General features: G+C 39.3%; 1 protein-coding gene across 1 annotated transcript in view; it reads left to right on the top strand.

The window, feature by feature from the left end:
• Positions 1–24,351, top strand: part of ppp1r37 (protein phosphatase 1, regulatory subunit 37) — a 39,460-nt gene that overhangs the window by 1,897 nt on the left and 13,212 nt on the right. Inside the window, exons 2-4 of the mRNA XM_068316868.1 lie at positions 17,369–17,466; positions 22,686–22,731; positions 22,934–23,034. Coding sequence (XP_068172969.1) covers positions 17,369–17,466; positions 22,686–22,731; positions 22,934–23,034 — 245 coding nt within the window. The remainder of the gene's footprint in view (positions 1–17,368; positions 17,467–22,685; positions 22,732–22,933; positions 23,035–24,351) is intronic.

The following is a 24,351-nucleotide window of genomic DNA, read 5'->3' as shown; positions in this document are numbered from 1 at the left end:
TTTTGTGTCAGTGCAGTTGGATGCTGCATGCTAACACTGAAACCTGAGTGGTAACTTTGAGAGGAGGTTCTGTGTTTCTTCAAACTTGTCACGTCAGACATGATCACGCTATAATCTGTTTAGTCCTCAGGCAGCACGTCTGCCCCTTGTTAGCTCTTTGGGAGTGACCAGGATGGATAGGATACATAGGTCATATACATAGGTCAGTTTGAGATGGTCAAATTATGTAGATAAGTACTTGGATTGACTTGTGTCCAGAACAAATAATATATATGAAAACACAGTAGGCCAATGTCTTACGGTGTGAATGGATCGTTCAACCACACTTTCAGGTGTGCCCTGTTCCAACGTGCACTTCCTGTTTGCTCCGTGAAAACACATCCAAAGGAAGCTCATGCAGGATATGGCACTGTTTTTACAGTGTTTATATAAGGAAAGTTGCTGCTAAAGGTATCAGTTTTTCATTTTAACGTTAAATCTTCCATGTTTCCACCACAGCAGTAGATCAGAAAGATTAACTGTAGAGAAATAGAGAAATAAGAACAAATGCAGATAGGAAAGTTAAGTATATATAGTATTTTAAATTTGTGGTTATTTGTATTAAGAATTTTTAGGAAATGCTATAATATCAAATACAGTGAATCAAGGACCAATATGCTTTGAACATATTTTTCGAGATTTATTACGTGTGCATTATTGAAAAATAATTAAAAAGTAATGTCATTGATTTGCATACTTCATGTTCATCCTCAATTTTTATGTCTCTGTGATGTCATCTTGACCAGAGATATTGTTATTCTCCTATGTTTGCTATATTTAAGTCCATTGTATCCATTGAGTTTTTCTGTCGATTTGGCCCAACCTCCATTTGAACTCAAAGATGCACTGAATTAGGTTTGCTGGTCTAAGCTCAAGGTCACTGCAACTTCATGTCCGGCTCATTTCTATGAATGCAAAATCTCAGACACCTGGAGAGACTTTGACCACATTGTGCCAACTTGTCCTGCAGCCACGTTTGTAATTAAACACAACCTTTTCTATTTGAGGAAATGTATTAATTCATGAATTGGCCAATGCGCACCATTAACCAGTTAATAACCGTCGTTCATAAAGGCATCTGTGTATTATGTTGTGATATCCAACAAGCATTTAAACACCCGTCAAACTGCTACTACTTCTTCTCCTTTTGGCTTTTCCCTTCAGGGGTTGCCACAGCAATTCAGTTGCCTACATCTAACCCTGTCTTCTGGATCCTCTTCTCTCACACCAACTACTTTCATGTCCTCTTTCACTACATCCATAAACCTCCTCTTTGGTCTTCCTCAAGGGCTCCTGCCTGGCAGTTCAAAACACAGCATCCTTCTGGGCTTACGCCAACCATTCGCCACTTCGCCAAAGGAGGAGTAAATTCCAGAGTGGCTACAAGGTTTTTAGCCAGTGTAGCCATGGTGGCGTTCTTATTTTTAGGGAAAAAAAGGCTAAAACTTACGAATTTTTTGGACTCGCGAAAATCCCCGAGCGATAACATAAGAAAACAAACTTTTTCTCTCGCAAGGCGGAGCTCTTCTTCGTCTTCTTCTTCAGGGAAATTAGTTGGCACACGTTCACATCATGCATATACATGTGTGTACAGGTCCTGAACACACAAACACACACACACATGGGGCCTGTACGCATGCAGAGGAGGGAGAGTGGCGGGCAGCTCCTTTGTGGTGCGCCCCAAATGAGCAACTTGTAAGGGGGATGGCACCTTGCTCAAGGGCGCCTGGGCAGTGCTCCGGGGGGGAGCTGACATCTCCCACTGTCAGCTCACCTCAGAGTGTTCTTTTTGGGCGGGAGCGGGAATCAAACCGTCGATCTCTGAAACATTGGACGACCCGCTCTACCACGCACTCTACCACTGAGCCACTGCCGCCATCTCCAAAACTTCTAACATGTGCTGTCCCCCTGATGTACTCATTCCTGATCCTATCCATCCTCCCAAAGAGAACCTCAGCATCTTCATCTCTGCTACCTCCAGCTCTGCCTCCTTTCTTTTCCTCGGTGACACTGTCTCTAGACCAAACAGCATCGCTGGTCTCACCACAGTTTTGTACACCTTTCCTTTAATTTTAGCTGAAACTCTTCTATCACACAATACACCTGACACTTTTCTCCACCTATTCCATCCTGCCTGTACATGCTTCTTCACCTCTTTTCCACACTCTCCATTGCTCTGGACTGTTGACCCTCAGTACTTAAAATCTTCCACCTTCTTGATCTCTTCTCTGTGTAACCTCACTCTTCCACTTGGGTTCTTCTCATTCACACACATGTACTCTGTCTTACTGCGGCTAACCTTAATTCCTCTCCTTTCCAGGACAAACCTCCACCTCTCTAGCTTCTCCTCCACCTCTTCCCTGCTCTCACTACAGATCACAATGTCATCTACAAACATCAAAGTCCAAGGAGATCCATGTATAACCTCATCTGTCAGCCTGTCCATCTCCATAGCGAACAAGAAGGGGCTGAGAGCTGATACCTGATGCAGTCCCTCCCACCTCCACCTTGAACTCCTCTGTCACACCTACAGCACACCTCACCACTGTCCTACAGTCCTCATACATGTCCTGCACCACTCTAACATACTTCTCTGCCACTCCAGACTTCCTCATATAATACCACAGTTCTTCTGTGGGCACCCTGTCATAAGCTTTCTCCAGATCTACAAAAAACAGCTCCCTCTGGCCATCTCTATACTTCTTCATCAACATCCTCAAAGCAAATACTGCATCTGTAGTACTGTTTTGTTTTGTTTTTTGGCATAAAACTATACTGCTGCTCACAAATGCTCACTTCTAGCTTCCACTACTCTTTCCCATTCCCTTAATTGTATGGCTCATCAGCTTTTTCTGTAGTTGCCACAACTCTGCACATCACCCTTGTTCTTAAAAATGGGCACCAGCACACTTGTCTTCCATTCCTCAGGCATCTTCTCATTATATAAGATTCCATTGAACAACCCAGTCAAACTCTACTGCCGCCTTTCCTAGACACATCCATACCTCCACAGATATATCATAAGGACCGAATGCCTTTCCACTCTTCATCCTTTTCAATGCCCTCCTCACTTCATCCTGACTAATCTTTGCTACTTCCTGGTCCAAAACGGCCACCTCTTCTAGTCTTTGTTCTCTCTCAACAGCCACTTCTTTTAGTCTTTGTTCTCTCAAAACACCCATCAAACTACATATAGCTGAAAATGTGATTCTGTCCACTTACAGCAAATTACATATTTGTAGAATTTGTGGCTTTACTGCTGTCGCATAACCCCACCAATGTTTCATCTTGCGTTACCCATGTCCAACCATTTATCTAGTGCTACAGCATGAGATTTCCCAAATACAGTGATACCTCTACTTACGAATGTCTCTACTTACGAAACTTTCTACTTATGAAATTTCTCAGCAGGAAAATATTACCTCTACTTTCGAAAGAAATTTCGACTTACGTAATGTAAAAACACAGTATCAGCTGATACTTGACTCCCACAGGTTCCTGAACGCAACATTCTCATAGCTGCTCTGCCATTGGCTATTACCTATTACGTATCTTCCTGGCATCCCATTGGGTAAGAGGGATGCCGCTCCACCTCTGTGTGGAGCTAGAACGGTGCTTATGGAGTTTCTCGGCATTTGGCAAACGACCCGTGAGGTAGTCTGATAGTTTTGCGCAAATATAATAAATTTTGTAATATTCGTTATGGACCCCAAGAAAGTGACGGAGAAAAGAGGAAAAGAAAAGAGTTTTTTGTCCATACAAACAAAGCAAGAGATAATAGAAAAGCATGAGAAAGGGATGTGTTTGGTTGAGAATATGCCAAAGAATATGGTCAAAAATCTACAATCGACACGTTATTAAAACAAAAGGAAGTTTAAGGAGTTTAAGGCATCGCGTGGGTGGTTGGATAAGTTCAGGAGGAGGACTGGAATTCACTCTGTTGTTTGGCATGGTGAGATAGGAGCGCATGAACCAAAGAGGGCAAAAAACAATGAGGCAATTAAAAGGTAAATGACCGTCATTATTATTTTTTATTTTTTGTTTTTTACGTGATGCACAACTCTAATTTATTGTGTAATAATCTAAAAGTAACATGTATTTGTTACATGTTTTGGTGCATTTTTATGCTTTATAAAACTTATGTCGGACTTTTTGTGGGCTTAGAAAGGATTAGGGCATTTGCATGGAAAACTCGTCTCTACTTACGTAATTTTCTACTTACGTAATTTCTTCCGGAACCAATTAATTTCGTAAGTAGAGGTACCACTGTATGGTAACCATCCCAGGATATACTGTTGTGGTGTTTCACTATTACAATATTCTAATATAGTGAAATCACTCCATTATCAACTCTGGAAGCTTGAGTAAAAAGTAAAAATCTAATCTCGCTTTATTAAAAAGTGTAGTGGTACATGAAAAAATCCAGACCAAGCATATTTTTTACCAGACAAATTTATAAATTGCATTTTTGTGTTCTTCATACATTATTTTCTATACATTTAATTGTAATAAAGTATTATGTTAAATGCAAAGTTAAAGAAGAGTCCAGAGCAAAGTTGAAGCAGATTTTTTTATATTGATGAATAGTTGAGCAATTCAAGAATTCAGGTGTTCGACTCAAAAGGAGAGAAGTCAGATGATCTACAGTCACGATAGGCATGAGTCCCTGAACAGAATGTGAGATGCTTCACCCATCATGGTCATCACCTTCTTCTTACAGTCCATATAGTCTGCATGCCCCTGACCTGCCCCTGACCTTGTGCCACAACATGAGCTCCTGATTTCTGTTGAGGCTCAGACTGAGTCCAGGACACCAACATTTGGCTACGCTAATGGTCATGGAGTTTTTCCAGTTTCATTGCTTTATTCCCAGTGATTTGAACTGTTAATGTTGTACCAATGATTGGGGGTTTCAGTAATTATCACCAATTTTGAATGAAATTGGTACCAAACATATTTAATGAAAACTTAACTATTTTGAAAATTTTTCAGCGTCCCATGATCCAGTTTTATGTATCATTGATAGAAACTGTTACCCAGTGTGGTGGAAAAACCTCTGTGATTTACTCGCCAAATGGAAATTTTAGGATGGGCGGTCAAGGAAGTGTCAGATACTTTGTGTAAAAGCAGATATAACTTGAGATGAAGCATGTTGAATGACAAATGGAGTTTTGTGATTGACATTTAAGTGCAAACTAGGATCTTTCAAAAAAACAAAGAAAAAACCAGACATGCGATGCTCACGCTCAAGGAAGGAGACGTCCAGTCTCGTTGTCGTAAACCGGAATTTAAATCTCTGACCTAGTTATTCATGTTTTCTGAGACCTTAGGAAACAAGCACCCAGTTGGCTGACATGTGAACTGAGATTATTCATCACAGCAACCTTATCATGTAGTTTATTTAAATTCCAAAAGTCCACCAGATTGAGCCATAGCTTTTGAGGTGCAAAGGCAGTCGATAGTGGTCAAGCTAGACACACAAAACAGATTCCTATCTAATGTAAGAATGGATAAAACATACATGCTACCTCAAGTAAAAAAGTAGCGCAAACAAAACTGCAGAATAAGGCGATTAATCCTAATTTTGCTGCAGCCATGTGGTTTTCCTTCTTTTTTTTAACTTTTATGTATTTATTGGAACTTTTTAATCAGCAGTGTTCAACTGCTTCAGCATTTGTGCCGACTGAAAAATGACCAATACTAAAGCTGAAGCACATCAGTTAGAAATAGTAAAAAAGGTAGAAATAGTCAAATTAATTTCCACTGATGACATCTTAAGCCATATTTAATTATCACTGTTTTAAAGACTCAGTCTGATCGCTTTTGAATTAAAATTCTGTTTGCTTTCCTTTATCAAGTTAGTTTAAACAGCAGCTATTGGTTCCCTGTGTCATTTGAAGACACAGCACAGATAATATGAATATTAATAAGCTGGAAAAACATTGTGAATAATTAAACAACATTTGATCACCCGATAATCCCTGTATGCTTGAGGTTTAATAAGTAATTGTTCAAGTAAGCAATTTCATATTGCATACATAAGGCCAAACAAAATTAGCCAAATGATATTTAAATTATATTTACATATGCTCCTTTATTATAACAAATACAAGTTACAGTGTTGAATACTGTATTTGTAGTCTGTGTACAAAATAAATTTTATTGCCACAGCTTTACTCTTGTTTGGTTCCATTTAAAGCCATTTTCAGTGTTGCATAATGCTGTTCCAGGATTCTCTGGCTGCTGCACATAGCTGGTCAGTGCCCCCAGATTTTCTTCCAACTAGCTTGGCCTTGATATGTACCCATATATTTATGTGTTTGAGTTCTGGTGAATGAGCAGGCCAGAACATCATGGATAGATGCTGCACAGTCCTTGACTGTTTTTTCAAATCTACTGGTTTATTAGCCTTTGAATTGTTCATGTTCAAACTTGTTAGCAACACTTTCTGCAGTGTATTTTGGTATTCCTCTCCATAAATGGACTTTTGCTTTGCATCAACTCACCAAGACCAGATGCAGAAAACACTCCCTGTACCACTGCCATTAGTAGAGAGTCACTGGTTTGACTTTCTCACCTGACCTTTGAAGGTAGCCCTCAGGAGCAACAGGCAACAGCTCAAAAAATGTTTGATTTTTGACTTCAATTGATTTGTGAAGTTTAGATGTTTTTGAAGATATTTTTAGGCAATTACAAATTCACTCTTTGGGCACGGGGTGGCTTCACACATTGTTCACAGAGATGAACAATGCTTATCATCTAGGTCATGATTATGTAATTCAAGTCATATTACAATTTTGTTAGTTAATTCACTTGAACTCCACACATGTGAGAGTATGTAGGCCTAAAATAAAGATTTTGAGAACGAGTACCAAAACACTTCAGAGAAGTTAAATGTAGCTGATGAAGAGCACTGATTGCCTCTGGATCTCCGAGGATTGCCTGCTTTGTTAGAGCTACTGCGCCACATTAGCTCCATGATTCATTCAGACCCTTTATCTAATAGTCGTTGTCATGTTTGTGACAGATTGTATAATCCAGGAAGCCAGAAGTACCCTAGAGAAGGGTACAGAGAGCACAGAACCTAGCGCTTTATCCTCACACACACCTGTAAGAGCAGATAGAAAGAGCTGCTTCTTTTGTGTGTTCAAATAAATTCAGAACAGGCTTTAACTTCATGGTGTCTTATATTTCTATTTCAACCATGTATCATTTAATTCTGAATTACATTTTTCATGTTTTTATTGAACATTTTTATTTTTGATTTATTCCCAATTCTTAACCTTTTCAGTCCTTCAGGAAGTTTTTCTCTCCCTCCCATCCTTACCAACTTTCCAACACGCGGTGTTGACTCCCCATTTTCCTTCCCTTCTCCTCCCCTATTCTTTCTCCTCATGCTGGCCGATTCAGTCTAGCTATAGCTCTGGTTATCATCAGCAAAGCAAGTTGTTACAAAAGCTCTGGCTCATATTTGAAGCAGGTGTATAGTCATTTTTGTTAGATTTTATCATACTTATCATTGACTGCAAACTCTAAAATACAGGTTTTTTGTATTAGGTGAAGGTAGCCACAGCAACCATAATCTGTAATGGAGTACTATAATACCTTATCATAGTATATCTTTATGTCCATGGAATTTAAATCCAACAGACTGCAGTGCAGAAAATTTCTCAAGATTCTGAGCTATTTATTATTTGTCAAGTCTTTAGCCTATGTAGCTCTATGTCATGCATGTAACACAAGCCCCACTTGGTCCCAGTTTTTTCGAGACTGAAATCCGTTAAATGTGATGTGGCTGTGGCCCAAGTTCCATACTGATAAGCAGTCTGCAGAAGGAGTAAAGCCTTTGAAATTTGAGAAGTTATCCAGTTAACTTTAGAGACAGGGAAGTGCTGAAATTCCTGGACCAGGACAGCAGTTGAGAGAAACATTTAAATACGGTATCAATAAAGTTAACATAGTTGAGTGTCAGCAGAGATTACCAGGTGTCATGTAGGGACATTAGTATTTTCTTTGGAAATTCTCTCAGGGTTACTTTTGTAATAATGTGGTGATATCACAGCTGATGTTGTTCATTTGATTAAAATATTAAACGACAATATTTTTTGTAAGGTCGAAGTACAGACCTATAGAAATATGAAAGCAGCAGGGCGCAACAGAATTCTACATACTAAATCTGTTATCTTCAAAAATTGTACTGAATCATTTCATTCAGTAGTTGAATATTAGTCAGAGTAATTTCTCTGTGTTTGAGCACTGCTGGAAATGTTTTAAATAATGGGCACAATTGAACAAATTAATGTAACAGACAATGTCACTTTGAAACAATTAGATAATGTAACGTGAAATGTTGCACATTATGTCATTGTAGACAAAGAAGAATCCAAACCAAGTAAAAAACATGTTTGGTATCCATACCTATAGGTATGCTGGATACCGGAATCTGCTCAGCCGTCAAACAGCTACTCAGGCCACGTGTTTGAATATTGTCATATTCTAGATAAACCATGTAATGAAAATGCTATTTCCAAATTGCAACATTTCAATTGTTGGATCCAAATATGCAAACAATACAATAGCACCTGCTATTAATGATAAGTTTCTGGGCTACTACATTAATCTGTTGTACCTGTCGGGAATGAAAGTTTGGTAGCTGAGTAACTGATAAAATAGTGTGAAGTAGTGTCAGTGTCTGTTTTATGATCAAACTTGTCTGCATTATAGCCCTAAAACATTATATTTACCAGTAAAGCTGAAGACTGACAACAAAATTTAGAACACAAAACAAAAACAAAGGTGAGGAACTCACTCAAATTAATGTTGCCACAGAATTCAAGCTCAATATGTCTGTCTTTCTTGTCCACATCAAACAGGAATTTCTTATTCTTAATCATCGAGAAACATTAGCTTCTCTAAACATTTTCCAAATGTCCTCGTCATTTATAAATAGCATGCAAAACTGTTGTTCACTTTCAAAGTCACCCTCCATCTGGTCTGGCAGCTTTCTCTGTCAGATGCAGTTCTGGAGTCATGGGAGTTGGAAATGAAACTGTTTATTCCTCCTTTTTGGTGGATAAAGGGTTTAGAATGTAATGACTGTAACACTATGAAAATGTTTTTGTCAATATCAAAGAATGTATAAATTAAAACAAAATTTGACATAACTGCCTAAGAGGAGAAAATGTTAGAAAGCTTCTGAAAACTTCTTTTCTGGCCAGTATCCATGGCCAAGTCCATAACTCTAGGAACAACAGATGAAAGATTGGGTCAGATTCTGAGACTGTGGTGACTGCCATCTTCTTGCTAATGTCTTGAACATGAAGCAACAAGAGGGAACACTGTGGATCATATAGCAGAAGCACCAAACACCACTGTAACCACATTTTGATTTTAAGCTGAAAGAGAAGAGCCCAAACACTTGAGCAGGGTGACCCAACCAGTCAAGGTGGATGGGTCCTGCCTAGAGTTGCTTCCTCAGTGAGGGAGTTTTTCCCCGCCGCTGTTGCTTATGCTTGCTCTGCGGGGTTCTGTTGAGTTTTTCTGTCTGTTAAAGCGCTTTGAAATGTCTGCTACCATGATTAAGCGCTTTATAAATAAAACCTGATTGACTGATTTTCTCGAATTTGCAGTGAAGGAGTAGCGATCAAAACCACTGACTGCACACACTTACCAGTAGTAAAGATCAACAGATCTGTCACTTAAGCTGCTTCATGAAGCAGGAAGAAGCTGAAGGAGGGAGTCCATCCAGAAAAGGGCTGTTAGAGATGCCTTCAGTGGGGAATGTAAATACAAATGATGCTATCAAGGTATTTGTATGTATCATTGGACTTAAAATTGTCAGATAGATGAACAGAAGTATATTATTTCATTACTTATAGAAATTACTTGTATTACAATAAAAGAACTAGAATTTTATGGCAGCAACCCTGACACTTATTTGGGTGCAAAGATTAGTGACCACACTGCAAGACACCCCTAAAACCGGTTGATCTGTTTGCTCTGGTGTTCATGCTTAATAGACTTTTGTAAAGACTTCCCATTTCTTGAACCACATTCAAAGGAGACGCACGTTTTCATTATATTTTGTTTAATGTGTATAGGCAGTGATTCACATACTTGGACTCATTTCCAATAACAACCACCGGCTTCCAAACTTTTCTAAATCGGTGTGTTTCCCTATCTTCTTTGTGTTTACCCACTCCTACTTTCTTGTCATCCAGACTTGATACCTAGCAGCAGAGGCTCAGTTCCTGCCTCCCTGCCCCACCTCTGACTGTCCCGACAGACGGCTGTCATGTGTGAATGACGCTGCTGTCACCATCCACAGAACTGTAGTGTGAAATGGCAGTAAAAGGGTGTAAAGACAGGAAGGGGTTGGACTATTTTCAATATTAGTATGTGGATGTTGAGTAATAAGAACTGTAATAAGAACTAGTCATGTTTTTCGTCACCAGCACTCTCACATCAGTTTTTTTATTTTTATATTCTCATTAATGTGTGCACTGTAAGCCTAACATATGTAACACCTTTACGATATGGTAATGTAATATATTAGCCCCACAACCCCCTTGTCTTTGTCAATACCCCCACTGGGTGTGAATACAGCCTCTTTATAGTTTATCATGCAACTGAATGACATTTTGCGATGCATTTCCCTTTTTGGATCCACCGTGTTTATCAGTGGGTAAGGACAGATTTGTAATACAGTTATATCACACCACAGATTTAATTCATGAATTGTGAAACCCCTCATTCTGTCCTAGTTGTTTTCAATAGTTTGCTTATTTTACCTTTTTTGTGTATATTTGTAGCATGTTTCTCAGACGCACAAAATGTTGGTGATATGTTCTAGCCATGAAGTTTTTCCTGAGGCAGAGGCATCTGTGTCCTTGGACAAACACTTTTTATTTGTCTTATAATGTGGAAAAAGTTTTATATAAAATTTATCTGGTAGAGTATGATATGAATGCACTGTTAGTGGAAGGGCTGCATGATTTGAATTTTGGGGCCTTGAAATTATGACCTCCATGTGTTGCTGAGTCCTGTGTGTCTGCTGCTGACCACTTTTGAACTCTCGGCAAAGAATAACTTCTTTTGAAGCATATAACCTACCTACAATGACTTGACTGCATTGACCTTTTTTATTAAAGACATGAGTTGAACAAGGGCATTACTGGATTTCCTTCAGGTTTAATAAAGAATCAATCTAAACTGTGTTGTCATGATGGAACTCCAGAGACCTCAGTTTGTTAGTTTCTTACTATCTGTGTGCTAATCCTTCTAGAGGCGTGTTCAACAGTTGATGTAACTATTTGTTCAAGTTAAAAACTAGGACAGTCAACAGTCTACCTTTTTTGACCACATTCCTTGTTATGTAACATTATAGTGCACTGATACCCCCACTGTATGCAGCACCAGATGTGTGCAGACAACAGGTCAGGTGTTTATCTGCAGAAGGCTGACTGAGGCTGATACATTCCCGGACTCCGCCAAAAGATTCTTGTGTGCATGCAGTGTTACATCATTCCTAACTAGCAATACAAGACTGTAGAGACAAGTCACACACAAAATACAGGTTAGACATTTTCATTGGAATGTCAGAGTTCTCAGCTATCTCTATTAATGTCTGCTTATATTTTTGTCCTTCTCCCTCATGCAAACATTAGTCTTGACCAGTGTTACAGACAGGAAAGTAAGCCTTTAAACAAAATTCAATAATAAGCTGTGTAAGGTTAAATTTAAATTAGATGAATGCATGGATAAATGCACATTTAGCGATATTGCTGTGCAAAAGTGTTTAGTGGAAGACTATTCAAATGCTAGTTTCTGCTTGTAAAAGAAATGGTTCATTCATGTGTTTTAACAGTGAGGGTTTGAACATATTGTGCTATCATAGGAAAAAAAATGAGCTGTAATCTCTTTTTGGCTGTTGTACACATAAAAAGAGAAAAACAGTTGTGTAAGGAATGAAATTCAAGAGCATGGAAAAGACGCTGACATTTCAGGTGAAGCTGGCGTGAACAAAGGATTGTTTTCCTCTACCTCAGTGATTCCAGTGATCATCCAGTAAGTTGTTCTACACACTGGCTGAAAATGCTAGTGGGCTTTAGTCCAGCTACCTGAAACCTGACTGTGAAGCAGGTTAAGCACTTCAGAAAGTGAATAGATGTATTGTGTTGCATTAAACAGAAAGGCAGTCCCCACTGGGATGGGAAACTGCTTCTGTGACGCATGTCTGCTACTGTTGAATTACACAATGTGTTAATTTTTCAAAGAAAACCTTCCCCTCACTTTGTGCTTGATTGTTCCTCCACAGTTAAGTTCTGGAATGGAAATACAGTAGCAGGTTTAGCTGACTGACCCTCTGCTCAATGACAGTAACATTAAAAAAGTTCTTTAGAAGGCATACTGCTAATTCATAACTCTCCTCTCCACATATGTGCCTGTACTTGTTGCAGCTCAGCTGGTGACTCAGCTTCAGTAATTAATTTGTAATTTATGGCTAGTGTACCTCCCTGTTGCCAGCAGTTTTCCCTTGCCCCTGAATCAGCAGACAGTTGTGCTACGAAGTCCATAATTTGTTCGGGTATAGTTGAAGAAGAATTGATTTATATTTATATCCAAACCTCTCTGGTATGATTGTGTGGATTCTTTCAATTTACACTTTTAAATTTGCCGATCTTGAGTGTGAAAAGGGTAGACTGTACTGTAAATTAGCAGAAGCCCATCGCCATGCAGCCACTACCATTAACTTTCTCCACTGGAATCACTGACATTTCAGTGTGAATTATTTGAATTTATCAGCATAAATGTGACATTCAAATGACCCTGATTCACCTATTTGGGTATTAGTTGTTTAGTGTAGTTGTCCGGTTTCAGTTTATCCCGGGATAAAATGTTTTCTCAGGCTTGAAAGGTGGGATTGTGTCATCTGGTTAATCGAGCATTTATTTTTTCCTGCATTAAACTATCATTACGCTAACGGTTTACCGCTGTCCAGCAGCCATCATGGGTGTGTGAAATTATAGTCGGCCTTCTTAAACTAGTTGATGGTGACAGTCACCAGTGGTGGCATGTTGTCTTTCAAATTTTTCCACACTTTAACCCTTCTGTTCTGTTTTCTAACTCTTTCAAAGATATTGTTTGGAACACTGCTCTAGAGTTTCTGCTACCTGTCTTTCTTCATTGCCACTCCTTCCATACATGTAACAGCAGAACTGGATTAAGTGCAAAGAAACAAAAGATTGAGTAAGCAGAAATAAGGCTCTTCTCTAAATAACAGAGCCAACCTGACACTAACATAGTATTTAAATGTAGATGGATAGTAATTTAATCTCTCTTTAGTACCATTTGCATCCTGAGTGGATGCAAATGAAAGATGAAAGGTCCACTGTGATAGATTTTCTTAATACAAATTAAACCAGCAGCTGTTATTCAGATTTTCTGTAGCTCTTCTCACCTTCCTTTTTTCCTGATTAAATTTTCCCTGATTACACTACTGTAATTAATTTTTTGAGAAGTATACACGGGCCTCTCATCAGCTCCACCACCAAACATTGCCTTTTCGTTCAGGAAGTGTTTACATACACACTTGGTCCACAGCGACTCTGCACAATAACACTTTTCCAAGGACACTGTGTTCATTGGAACGAACACATTGTACTGTACAAATTTACAAGACTCTCACACACTGGCAGTAGAGGCAGTTACTTGGTGTAACCCCACAGTTCTGTGTGTACATATTTTTGTAAGTAAAGCATTAATGTAAATCCCATCTAACAGAGTGGAAATTAATTATTAATCTTGTTTTTTCTAACAAATTGACTGAGATACTACTAGAATATATCAGCCTGTTTTGCGTTCTGTGATTATGGACTTAAGGAGAAGGTAGAACTGGAAAGAACCGCGTTCTTTCCAGCTGTCAGATCTCAGTGCGTCCTTCATGGGTCTGGGTTTGCGTGAATGTTGTAAACTTTTTTTTTCATCAGGTTTGACACTTGGTTCTGTGTCAAATATCATTATTGTGTTTTGCCAATAAGGACACTTTCATTTAGTACATAAATATTCTGTGCATTTTAGTCAAAGAAAAATCAAGTCATTGAAAATTGTTGGTATTTCATTCTTTTGAAGACATTGAGATGTTATCAATATTTTAGTCTTTCCAGGGTAGCCACGCAAGTTTTGAAAACAGGATTGACGAAACTTTTTCAAATTGGCGTTTTTATTTCAGGAGGACACTCGCATAAAGATGATGGGGAGACTGTAGTGATATAGAAGTATAACGGTCTGCACGTCAGTCTTTTAAAAGCATTCTCTATGCATACTATACCAGCTTAGAGATAGGCTTAATTACCAGATAAAACCTGAGACGAAGCTCTAGCTATCCTAAAGGAAACTTCCGACAGAACCAGCTGCTAGCTTCTTTGATCAGACTATTGCTCCTTTTTCCTGGTTGAATGAAAAATTTGCAACCCAGTTCAGCAACAGGGCTCATCAATTTCCTCAGGCTTTTCCCTGAGTAAGCATAGTTCACCATCTTCGGGTCCTGTCCAGAGAGACAAAGATCCTTCCCTCAACCAGCATAGCCAGGATACAAAAGGGCGTCACACTCCAGCCTGTGAACAGAATTTTTTTTTTTAAATATCTTTTTTTTTTTTTTTGTTAAAATGCATAGACATTTTGTTAAACTAAATGTTTTTAATTTCCATTTAGTCATTTTTGTCAATAATATTCCTTGTTGAATCATAGTCACAGTTAGTATTCAAAATAGGCATCTTCTCACCATTTTGTCACAGTAATGTAAAAAAAAAAGGTCTATCCATAAATCAACACATGAACTGGCATTAAAAGTAAGAAAATGTAATGGAGGGGGTGTTGGTGTAACTGAAGTGAAGACTTGAAGATAATTAAAGACGTCATACAAACATGGGCTCTTCTTTTTTAACAGCAGTGTTCTGCAAGTGGCTGTTGGTTTCATTGAACAGCAATAGGTTGGCATGAGGAGGCTTTGTAAGGGTGTATGATGGGACAGGAGGGAATCTCCCATCCTTCACCACAGAAACACAGGGTTCCTGTCAAAACTCCGGTTTGGTCATGTACTCAACACACAAACCTAACAATGCCCCGGCAACTGATGCAGTAATTCATGCAAAAAGGAGGCCTGATCAACTATTGAGTGAATAAATGAACATAGTTCTCAGACTTTCGACTTCTTGTCTTAAAATAAAATATTCTAATAGTTCGTGATACCATGTTTTTGAATTTTAAGAGCTGTTGTAATATTTGAATTACATTACAAAAAGAAAGTTAATTAATCTATTATACTCATTTATTTGTTTTGATTATGCACCTGTGTTTAAATGTCAGAAATACCGCCCTGTACTTCTGTCACAGCCTGGGGTCATCTTAGCAAGTTATCTTTACTTTAACATTCATTTAAATGTCACCAGGACCTAAATCTCTTTTATTTTACATGAATTCAGGACTAAAACAAGCATGACAGCAGTCATCTTTATCTGTTTATATGTCAACACCTGCCGTTACATCTATGACTATGGCTAAGAAGGAATTGGTGCGGTTTTATTCATGCATTTTAGCAACAGAAATTCTTAAACAACCTAACTACCATACTTTTTCAGAAGACCAATGAGGATATCCTTATGTTTGAAGTTTAGGTGCGTGTCTGTACAGTCAGTAAGTTTTAAGGTTTAGTGTTTCAACCCTTTGTAACTTGATTTCTGTCCGTTTGAGTAGATTTCTGATCTGGATCTCAAAACAGTTTAAAGATGTGTTGTGGCTATTCCTAAGTTATTGATGTGGCACTGACTCACTCTTTCATTTAGCAATACATGGCATTACCTCAGACTCCCGCACTATGATCTCTTGTAGTATTTTCAGCCATGGTCTTACTCGTACATTTCTTTGATTCTGTGACTAACACAATAGATCAGACTTCCATATGTGCTCATGCAGGTCTTTAACTGCTAGTAGCTTATTCACTCAGACCTCTGTCTACACAAATACTTTAATACACATACAGATTGAACCATCGGAATCCAGCTTGTGCTGCTACTGAAGTCAGTACTTAAACTATTTGTGAAAGAAAACAGAGGTTTTATTATAATTTCCACATTTAGGTTTTTCCAGTTGGTCCAGTCTGCTCAGATATCCTGGACAGGTAGGCGAGTGACTAATAGAATGACGGGAATTTCAACAAAAATGAGGAAATTGTGAAGAAGTGAAGAGTAGTAGAGATTAATACAAACAAAGAGGAAGTGGACAAATTCTCAGTCTCAGGAAAGTGCTGACTGCAGCACCAAATCTGATTTCAGTCATGTATTAATATAATAGAGACATAAGCACATTTTATACTTACATGACTACATTTAAGTCCATGGGATTGCATATAATTATATAAGGCTTTAACAGAATGAAGTTTTTCTTCTGGACTTTTGCACACTTTGACATCTTTCCTTTTTTCGAAATCCTCTGCCGGATTTCTTCTTGCAATAAAGTACCTCCATCAGAAAAGTCTGAATGTTGCCCAGTCAGCTGATTGGAGTTAGCCCCTGCAACAGTTCTGGAAAGTAGCAGCCTGACCCCTCGACAAACACATCAAGAACAATGCCCTCTTTTTGCTAACTTGAGTATAAGAGCCCTTCAAGGGGTTATCATTTATGTTTTTCTCTGTGAAGAAAGCTCTCCAAGACAGTCACACAAGCACACCACATTTTGAGATACAGTAAATTTCCAATGGTCTCCCAGTCTTAGATTTCAAGGTGATCATTTCAGTTGGAATAGTTTTGCCTGAAATGCGTGATCATCATTAAAAGTGTTCGTAAACACCATCTCAGTTAGTTGCACTGTTCACACAAGAGGCTCCACGTGTCTTCCTCGTGATGTATAAGCAAGAGATGTGAGACTGAAAACATAAGCAATGCAGTTCAATATTACAACTTTGGTGTATTTGAAATTCAGTTTTCTCGAGACGAAAAAGAAATTCATTAATGCCATCCATTCCCTACAATATAAAAAATAATTTAAAGACATGTATTTCACTTCAACCTGGATTGATTGCATATATCTACTGTGCAGCTGCATTATGTTGATACAGAAATAAATACAAATAAATATTGTCATCACACAGCCAGTAATATTCCACAATGCCTAGGGATGTGGTTGGTGTATTTTTTTTCTCATGTGATTTTTATGATTCATATTTGTTTTTCTTTCAATGGACTGACAGATGTGATCCATAACTAATCCAAACTGATCCAAAACAGCAAAACTGTAAGTCAAGCTAACCTATTCAATTTTCTCTGTTTTGCAGCTCACAACGTGACAGTGGAGGAAATCATCTCTACCTACAAACAGGCCTGTCAGAAACTCAACTGTAAACCCATATCCAAAGTGCTCAAACAGATACAGGTGAAGTTCAGTTAGACATCTCCCAGATTCACTGTGATGTAATAACGACATACAGCCAGTGTGCGAGGTACACCTAGCTACACCTAGTACACCTAGCTACAGCACTGAAATAAATGGGCTGTGTAACAGAATGTTACACGTGTTTCTGTGTAATTCAGAATTCAGTCACAGCAAAGACCGCATCCTTCAAAATAGTCACAGCTGATTCAACACTTCTCTAAAGCGGTGTCAATAAAAATTCAGTCTTATACCCTTCATGAGGATGGTAAACAACCTGGGCTTGCGCTAGCCGATCGCCACCATGCCATAGGTGAAGTAAATTCCAGAGTGGCTACAAGGTTTTTAGCCTGTGTATCCACAGTGGCGTTCTTATTTTTAAGAAGAAAAGGCTAAAACTTACAACTTTTTTGGACTCGCGAAAATCCCCGAGCGATAACAAAAGAAAACAAACTTTTTCACTCGCTCTCACTGTTTTTCCTCTCGATCTTTCCAACGCTTGTCAGCGCAGCTTGTTTGGACACAGAATGTGGCTTTTTGTGGCTTACTCAATTCTTTTACACTGAGCCACAGTGGGTTAGTCATACTACCTCCTAGTGCAAGCCCAGACAACTGAAGGGATCGTGTATTAGAGTCTATATGTTTTATTAAGGGCAGCACAGTGGCTCAGTGAGTAGCGCTTTCACCCCACAGCTAGAAGGTTTCAGGTTCTAGTTCTTTTGTCCAGTTCTCCGGCTTCCTCCCACCTCCAAAAGCGTGCACTTCATGTGAATTGATAGTTCCACATAGCTCATAGATGTGAGTTTGCTCCAGACTGGTCGTCTTCCATGTGGCTCCGCAGTGCACCGGCGTCGCGCTACGAGTGTCCCCCACCTCTCGCCCATAAGTAAGCTGGGATAGACTCCAGCAAGTGGACGAGGCGGAAGCGGAAGAAACTGATAAGAAGATGAATGTTTTATTAAATTGTCCTTAATAATGTGGGGATTTAATTCTCCTCAGAATAGATTTTTTCCCCTCTTGTACATCTTGGGAGGTTTTTAAGTCTATTTGCAGGTTCTTCGGAAATCTGCATTTCAACCAAAGAGAAACCTAAATGCTGAAAATAATCTAAAAGAGCGTGATGAATAAGTACGACTGTTTCTACTTGCAATACTTGTAATTGTTATTTGCCACTTCTGGTGGAATTTTATAATTCCCTTTTTAAATCCTTGGCAGAGTTGAAAACCATCACAGCCCCAGCCTGCTGAGTTTATGCCTTTTACTCCTTGTCACTCCAGTTTGATGTGGCGAGTTCCTCTGTGCAGTCCTTGTCCCTGCAAACGCTGTTCTCACAAAGATCCCAAAAGATGCTAATGATAAATGCTTCAACAAGAGAGCAAATTATAACCAAAATTATACAATGAACATTATTAGAAACATAATGTGGTTAATCATAACAAAAATGCTACCTTTTGGAAGGATGCACTGGTTGTCCCTGTATTCACAGTTGCAAGGATATGATGGGCGACATCTGAACACACAGCAGGGCCATGAATCGTGCTTTACATACATGCAAAACGTCCATTAGAGCTGGTCATATTCAACTCCTGCCCTAAGTTGTCAAATATGTCATAAGAATGTGTGAATACAAACGTATTATAGTTTCAACACCGCTGGGTGTGGAAATAACTACATGTATCTCCAGGCTGCATTGCATTATAATGAGTGCACGTAAAACTACAACTGTTGCTGAGCAGCAGCTCAAAAAGTGATTTTCAGCCAGTTATACAGTTAGTATTCCTTCCAGTGATGAGAAACTCATGTGAAGTCTGTCATGGACAGCTGGGTAGGAGTTATCGCAGTGTAAAGAAGAAAAGCGTCTTTTTGAGCAAAGGTTGTTTTTGCTTTCAGTAGGCAGACGAGTGTTTCATGTCTTTTCCTCTCCTTTTCAGTGCTTTCCAGTAGAGTCATGTGCCTTGTAATCCCTCTGTGTAAGATGATTGGGAGGGTAGCAGCCACGGGATTGTTTTTTTATAAAAACAGTATTTTCCGCACTGTAAGGCACACTTAAAAGCCTTTAATTTTCTCAGAAACCAAGAGTGCGCCTATAATCCAGTGCGCCTTTATATCTAAAAAGTTTTTAAAAGGCAATACATTGAATGTGCGCCTTATAGTGCGAAAAATACTGTGCATGCCAACCTTGTGCTATTATGTGTGAAGCATCTTGTGCTGGATCTGTATTATAATCGTTAAAATGTTTCATCATGTTGGAGCTGTTTCCTAAGTTGAGATGTAAGCTGGACAGGAAACAAGAGTTAATGGCTGAAGGAAATAAAAAGGTCCTTTTAGCTTCCTCGTCAGGTAGGTGTAAACTGATGTCTGCTAATACTCAACTAAATGATACTGAAGAGGTTTATTGTGCAGACAAGATTGAAGAAGCCTCATCACAGGTTTCTGGGTTTCTGTATAACAATATGTTTCATGTGTATGTGTTGAAATGCCTAATGACCTGTGACAGGGCCTCCTTTGTGTGTTAGTGTATAAATGACCCAGTCATTACTGGAATTTTTTTTGTTCTGTGAAACTGTACATGCAATTTTTCAGCCATGAGGCTCTCTAAACCAGTTATTATTGGCTAATGGAGACATTTGTGATATTAGCCATTGTAGCAGGAACATAGTAGCAGTTTCTCTTATTTGTTCTGTGGCAAAGTCACTGCAGCACATTCTCATAAACCCAAAACCGCACCTCTCAAGCAGTGCTTTGCACGTTCTTACATGCAGGTGTGTCCAGGTGAGTGGTGATGTTGAAATGAAGAAGAGCCCCCAATGGAAACACACTTGCAATTTGCAAATTTCACCACACAACCCACCAGCTGAAAGGAAGAAGTTATTTTGACCTATCAGCCTCTTGTGGAAATGAACATGCCTGTGCCAAACTGCTGCTGTGTTCTGTGTTTCTTCCAGCAGTCGGTACATTTCCACAGGGCGTTAGCTGCCGTGGGATTTCTGGTCATCACAAAGGGGTTATAGCTTCTCTTAGCCATATCCTGCCTTTTCACGATTCCTCATGTTTGCATTGCCTTGCCATGCCCCGTCGCTCACCACCTGAGTGGTCTTTGAGCCCACAACCACCCCCCTCTCATTTCTGCTTGGTCATCCTTGCAGTAACTAGCCACATAAACAAGCCAGTCAGACCGAATGGCTGAACAGTGAAAGGGCGGTATGCAAGAGGAGCTCAGCCGCTAGTTTTCCTTCTTCCCTCTAAATGCTTTCTTTATTAAGTCGAACTGAAATGTACACGTGGCGGCCCGCCAAGGGCCTGAGGTTATGCTCACTTCTCTCCAGTCGTTTGTGTCTGTGTGTTTATAAGGCTCGCTGTTTAACACCTGGCTGTTGAATGCCTGCTCAGCAGTGAGCACCGCCAGCATCTTCAGACCGGGGCACTTGTTAGCCTTGTGTCACATTTCTGCTGTCACCATTTGTTCAGGGACAAGTGGTTCCATATTATGTGATGCCTCACATGCAGCTAGTGTTCACACTGCCACAGTATGCAGAAGATCGTTCACTAGACTGGTTCATTCATCATATCTGTTATTGGGAAATATTCGGCAAATGTCTGTAAAATGAAGTATATATCAATGTGATGTATGTACATTGAGTCATACAGTTACACACTGTTATCGATGCATCGCCACCTGTCCATTGAGATCAACTCTCAGATGTCATAATTCTTTACTAACTTGAGACAATTGTCACTAAATTGAGATAGATTTACAAATCTTATAGTGGCAACACCATGCCCCGCCCATCTCTGCTCTCATTGGCTCAGTATGATGATGACAATTCTCACGTGGGTCCTAGATCTTTTGGTGGTGTTGGTTATGTGTGAAATATCATCAGTAGGGTGAGTCATCAGACTGTGATAACATTTGTAAAATAGAAAAATCTAAATCTCTACCCTCTTCAGTATGAACATAAAAATCCAATCACCTGCTCCCCTTCTCAGGGTGGAGGAATGAAAATCATCAGGATGAGAATCAGTCGCTGATGCGGTCCGACCACAACACACACACACACACACACACACACACACACGCAAACATATAGTTGCAGAGTCACCGTCATGTACTATTTTTGGCCTCTGGCAGTGAGGTATTTACATAAACTCATGCTCACTGCTACTTGTATTTTAAGATTGTCTTGCTGCTCAATTCATGTTTGTGTAGTGAAAGAAGACTGTTGTTTTTTTTCTCATGTTGTTCTACCTAAAGTGAACTGTTGTTAGTTTAGAAGCTCATCTGTGTAACTGCTATGAACTGTTTAGTATTCGTGTTTCCTGTTTGCTTTATGAGAAAACAGCTTTTTACCTGGAACTTAGTCTTTTTAGAGCCTTTTGAGTTATGCAGGAGCCATGTAGCTTCAGTACAACTAAACCATCACTGCCATATTCAAACACAAACATAAAGGGATTGGAGTGTGGCACGAGGGCAGAGGTTATGGAGTTCATGCTGAATTGGCTGTGCAGTCAACTAGAGAGGGATTTGTTGGTACATAGTTTTGAGGGCAGGGATGTGTTTTTGTGTTTGAGCCTGTATTTGGGTGTTTTGCTCAGGCCAAGTTGATAAATATCTTTTCCACTTCTTGATTTGTGATCCTTTTGCTCGTGGTGTGGTTTTGTCAATGGCAATGTCAAGTCCAACAAACAGACTTACAGACAGCTATAACAGTCAGTCTATGTGGGACACATTTCACATTTTATACCTGAGTTATCTTGTTTCAATGGGGCAGAGCTGTGATTCATAGGCTCGCACTTAACTGGTAGCTCTACACTTGTGGTCGTGCTGCTGATTTTTAAAAAAGGATGTTGCTGCAAGCAACCAAACAAACATTTCCTGCTGCAGTTTTCCCACCAGCAAACTAAAGGAAGGGATTAATACGGATCAGCTATAGGAAATGCACTTTGTCACCAGGATGGCCTCAATAACTGGGCCACTTGAAGTACAGTAATGAACATTTGTTAAAACAGAAATGGACATGATTTACACTATAATACAAGCAGAAACTTGAAGCTGCTGGATGACAAACTGCAAATATTGGACTCTAATGAGGTCATCTTTGAGATTAGCATTTTTAATCCCCAGCTCTAATTATTTTAAATCCCTTTTGTGATGTCAGACTTTCAACATGTGAAAGCAAATCTTGACTAATATCAAGCTGATGCTGATTCTTTTTTCTCTGCAGGAACTGAAAGACCTGACACAAAGAAATGAATGCTTAGATCTGAAAGGTAAGATCTTAAACAAGTCACAGACAATGTTATTCGTGTAACTTGTGCAAATCACCTGCTTCCAAGCCTCTTCATTTTGAAAAATGATTTTTTTACTAAATTTGTCTCTGTTGTCTCCTTTTTTATATATAATTTAAATCTAACATACGTAAAGCAATCTTATCAAAATGCTTAATTGTTCAATGTGGGTTTTTTTCTTTAGGTGAAAAGCTAGATTACAAAGCATGTGAGTCTCTGGAAGAAATTTTGAAGAGGGTCCAGTTTAAAGTCATAGACTTGGAGCAGACCAACCTGGATGAAGATGTAAGAAGAGCTTCTAAAATCTATCTCCATCTCATTTCTGTTGATACAGCCAACACACGTCTAGCCATCACGTTCACTGCTTGCTTGTCCGTCCCTCTCACCTTCTCCAATGTTGCTCTCTGCCTCCGATCATACTCGTGTCCTTTGCCTCACTCTTCATCACTGGTGGCCCAGGGAGTATTTGTTACGGGGTTGTGATTACTCCAGATGTCCACTTGTGTAAACATCATTAGGGACGGCTGTGGACACACAGATACAGACAGTGCTGCAGCAGAGCAGAGGGGACAGAGCCTGTCACCACTTCCTGTCTGGCAAAGCTCCAAATATGCTGCAGAGCAATTTATCACATATGAACACAAGAAATAGGTCAACTTCTATCGCAGAATATCTCAGGGTTTCCCTTCTTCCTTATCACTTTTTTAGTGTTCACATAATGAAGAACATAATGTACTGTGGTGAATAACTGTAACCATGTAGACTAATAAAAAGTGTCTTTACCTTATCAGTATGTGAATAGGGTCTTGTCAATAGCTTCAGATCCAGTCATAGCAGCTAATAAACCAGGTGTTTAAAATCCTGAGCCATAATACCATTAGTTTAAAAGAACTGTTTGTTCTCTCTGACTGGGGGCATACTGGAAGCCTCCCCTGGAAGCCTCCACCTATCGCCACTACGCCATAGGTGAAGTAAATTCCAGAGTGGCTCCAAGGTTTTTAGCCTGTGTAGCCACAGTGGCGTTCTTATTTTCAGGAAAAAAAAGGCTAAAACTTACCTTTTTTGGACTCGCGAAAATCCCCGAGCGATAAAATAAGTAAACAAACTTTTTCTCTCGCTAGGCGGCGCGCATGCCGACGGAAACAGCCGAAGTAACCCGAACGCTCCCAATCATTAAATACGCACTCGGATCATGACCTCCTCTCATCCAATGAAAAAAAAGGATTCTATTTTTACAAGCTAAACCTGTGAATTGGTGTTCGACGAGGCGAGGACAATCAATCAAAAGAAAATGAGAATGGAATGTTTTACAGTAGATTTAGTGTTAAAATTCTAAATGAACACCTAATGGTAAATGCTGAGTGGTGGTAGGAGTGGTGACAGTGGTAATTGATGCTAATTCTTTTTTCTTGCCAAGAATCAAAATTACTGAAATAAAAGTGTAAGTCAAAGTTAAAATGTCTTCTAGTGCAAGTACAACTTAAAAGTAAACATTGAGTAATATTTTGTATGACTGTATCTTCCGCGGTGGTCTGGCTCCCCATGACCCACTGCGGCGGATATAGCGGAGGTAATCTGAAGATGACTGACTGTATCTTCACA

The sequence above is a fragment of the Antennarius striatus genome, chromosome 6, assembly GCF_040054535.1.
Source record: "Antennarius striatus isolate MH-2024 chromosome 6, ASM4005453v1, whole genome shotgun sequence".
Classification (NCBI taxonomy): domain Eukaryota; kingdom Metazoa; phylum Chordata; class Actinopteri; order Lophiiformes; family Antennariidae; genus Antennarius; species Antennarius striatus.
Note: the sequence above shows the minus strand (reverse complement) of the source record. Positions and strands in the feature narration are given on the sequence as shown.